At 36.9% G+C, this 3363-nt stretch overlaps 1 protein-coding gene across 2 annotated transcripts; it reads right to left on the reverse strand.

The window, feature by feature from the left end:
• Nucleotides 1–366: 366 nt before the first annotated feature.
• Nucleotides 367–3031, reverse strand: LOC137820731 (Galactose oxidase/kelch repeat superfamily protein). 2 transcript variants are annotated; one of them, XM_068624951.2, is made up of 2 exons: nucleotides 2815–3031; nucleotides 367–2015 (listed from the first exon to the last, which is right to left on the reverse strand). In XM_068624951.2, the coding sequence occupies exon 2, from the start codon at nucleotides 1994–1996 to the stop codon at nucleotides 665–667; it is 1332 nt and encodes a 443-aa protein (XP_068481052.1). In that variant the 5' UTR covers nucleotides 1997–2015; nucleotides 2815–3031; the 3' UTR covers nucleotides 367–664. The 2 variants fall into 2 exon arrangements, with proteins under 2 accessions (XP_068481052.1, XP_090151522.1); XM_090295396.1 differs by lacking the exon at nucleotides 2815–3031 and adding an exon at nucleotides 2290–2760.
• Nucleotides 3032–3363: the final 332 nt, after the last annotated feature.

Below are 3363 nucleotides of genomic sequence, written 5' to 3' on the forward strand. Positions count from 1 at the left end.
ATTTGCTTTCTACAACCCATAATTTGTGGGGAGTATTATGATTAATTAAATTGAAAACAATATAATTGATTCTCCAAGATTTATCAGAACAGAAACACACACAACCTTGTTTGAGTTCTTTTTGCCTCAAACTGAGACAAACAGAATGACAGCTTGGATTATGCAATTGAACAGTTTTTCCAAACAATCAAGACCTACTAAAGCAACAGTCAAAAGACAAAAAAGAGGTTATTCCTTATGTCTCATTTTTTTTACAACTTGAGCAGGAAATGGTGAATTTTAGACAACACAAAAGGATTTAAGAGCTTATGAAGACAATTAGAATACATATTTAAAAAGGATAAGAGAAAGCAGAACAGACAAAACTGAGACCAGTTAAATTCTGCAACACTTCAATTGAACTTATGAAAAAGGTCATTGCAACCCAGAACTAATTATTCACCATTCATGGTGCCAACATTTGAAAACCATCATGATCACTTAAAATGAAAAGACTCATTTGTGAACCTTCTAAAACTGTATCTATTCCTCTAAATAGGAGTAAACATTTATCCCCAAAAAGTGGGTATATTACCCATGAGCATAATCATCTCTCCTTGAAAGTGAAGAATGTTAATTCCATTCAGAAGAAATCCATATAACTTTATCACCAAAAGCAAACGTCTCAGCATCCCATCACTGCACAGTTATACACAAAGCTTCCTGACTGCCGACTAGCAAGCAGGTTCCACTCTGGCACACCTTCACCTGGGACACATGCATTGATCTCAATTACCCTTCCATCTAAAGCTCTTGGCCCACCAATAACAATTAGACGATTTCCACATGCACGAAAGGCTAATCCCCAGCCATTCATTGAGACTATTCGGTCAGGTAATCTTCCAATAGTGACCCATGAATTATTGTCTTTATCATATCTCCTTACCTCTTGTAGGGCATAATCTGCAGAATACAATACATTATTTACAACTGCAACCAACGGAGGTGCTTCAGCAGCAGCCGATACTTCAGTCACCTCAGATCCTCCATTTCGCCCAGGGAACATGTTGGGTATTTCTCTCCACTTTCTCGTCTGCAGATCAAACTCTTCACCACATGTTAACTGCCGTGAGTTACCTACTCCAATACCGCCAATGACATAAAATTTCCCATATATAAATACACCAGAACACATTTTCCTAGCTTTATTCATGTTTGGTAGAAGCTCCCACGTTCCAGTTTCTGAGTTATAAAGCTCTGCAGAACTCAAAATATTGCCACGAGGATCACAGCCGCCAGCTAATATGGCAACTTCTCCAAGGCTGGCAGAACCAAACAAGCATCTAGGAACATTCATTTCCATACCTGATGACCATGAGTTCATCAAAATGCTATATCTGTATATGACAGGAGACATTATCTCCTTTCCAAAAACAAGAAGCTCTGTACCAACAGCCAATGACTCCTTATCTGAACAGATAAAGCATTCATTAGAAGGCATTCTAGGCAAACGCATCCATCTACCAGTGTTTGGATCAAATGCCTCCCATTCAGGAAGATTACAAGAGAAGTAAACCCAATGCTCTATGATACCCATCTGCCGCCTCAGCCTATAAAGCTCTCCAGTCCGGATGAGAGATCGAAAACTTTGGTTCAATGAGGCAATCGAACCATAGTCAGACCTGGAGCATCGTAGGAGACAATTAATTGAGATGTCCCGACCAAGTTGGTAGATAAGCGAACTTGAATCTGACTGGTCACTTGCATGATTTTGTTCATTTGCTTGGTTAACGGATAGGGAAAGATCTTGGATGTTTTTCTTTGTTTTCCCTTCCCCGTCCTCAGGAGCATCTGAAAGCTTGCATGACTTTCTCAGCACAGCTTCTTTCTCTAGCTCCAAACGACGCTTGTTGTTTGAGAGCTGCATCACACAGAAGGAATTGTAAATCCACCTGGTCTCTTGCTCACATGAGCTCGGTAAGTCCCTCGAAACAAGAAAGGTTGGACCCTCCAACATGTCGACTGAAAGAATCAATCTGTTACAAAGAAAAGTCTTGTTTCTTATCCATCAAAATTGAAAACATTAAATTGGACAACACCACTACACCGATGACAAAAGTACTTACAACAAACATATGCCAATTTCAAGCTAAATTCACAAAACCACAAACATCAATTTTCCATGAGCCACAAAATGATACTCATAACCAATCGTATGCACATCTAATATCAATCAAATAACCAAACAAATAAGAAATATTAACAATATTCACCCAGAATTCGAAAGTTTACAATGATTCAGAAACACACTCTTGGTCAATCACGATGTGGCACAAAATTTAGAGCATGCACACAGATCAAAAACACCACTATAAACATGCAAGCCTTCACAACATCCCATCACACATAATAACCAGACTTCAAAAGAATATTAAAACCACAAAAAAAATCAGATCTCATTAGGAGAATCGTCAGACAAATCTAAGAGAGAAGGGGGTAAAATTTCAAGAAATAATCGAATTTAAAACATAAACATAAAACTAGAATAAAAAATTACAGCGTGCAAGTCCAAATTCAAAGCCCGAAGTTGCTCTTCCGCCAATAAATCAACAGAAGAAAAATAAAAAATAAAAAAACAAAAGAAGATCACTTCAAATTTACATAGGAACAACCCCATATGTACTTTTCCCCTTTCCGAGCTCTAAAACCAGAAAAAAATAAACAAAAACACAGACAACAACGCCACAAAATCTCAAAAGCCAAGAAAAAAACATCAATTAACCCCTCCCCAAAAAATTATTATAAAAAAAAAACAAGGCATAAAGAAAAGCTTACGAATTTAGATAAAAGAGAGACGAATTCCAAACGGGTTTATCTGGCTCACGGTTGTGCGAGCGAGCCACGCAGAGAGGTAGTGGCGTCTCTCTTTCTCTCCTTTGTGGGTGTCATTTGGTTGTGGCTATGTTGTTGTTGCAGCCTCTTGTGTCATGTGTGTGTTTCATGTTGTGTCAATAGAACACTCAATGCAAGGGTGAGATTTCTTTATTTATAATAATAATAATACCATAATATATAGTAATATATAATAGATTCTTTATTATATAAATTATTTTTCTATTTTATCTTAATCATATTTTAAAGTAAAACAGAAAAGAAAAACATTTTACTTATTATTAAACTCTAAATATTTAGAATATTTTATTTGTATAATAAATTTTTTGATAGAATTATTAAAAAGAGAAAGAAAGAAAAGGAATAATGGTAATTGGGATGGGTGGAGTCGCCGTTTGAATTGCGGCCTGGCCTGGATGGTTAAGTTAACGGCTGTTTTATGCACGTGTTGCAAACACAGTCGTCTTCTTCTAATTCCTCACTGTTACTCGC

This window comes from Phaseolus vulgaris, chromosome 9 (assembly GCF_051622355.1).
Source record: "Phaseolus vulgaris cultivar YP4 chromosome 9, ASM5162235v1, whole genome shotgun sequence".
Taxonomy (NCBI): Eukaryota; Viridiplantae; Streptophyta; class Magnoliopsida; order Fabales; family Fabaceae; genus Phaseolus; species Phaseolus vulgaris.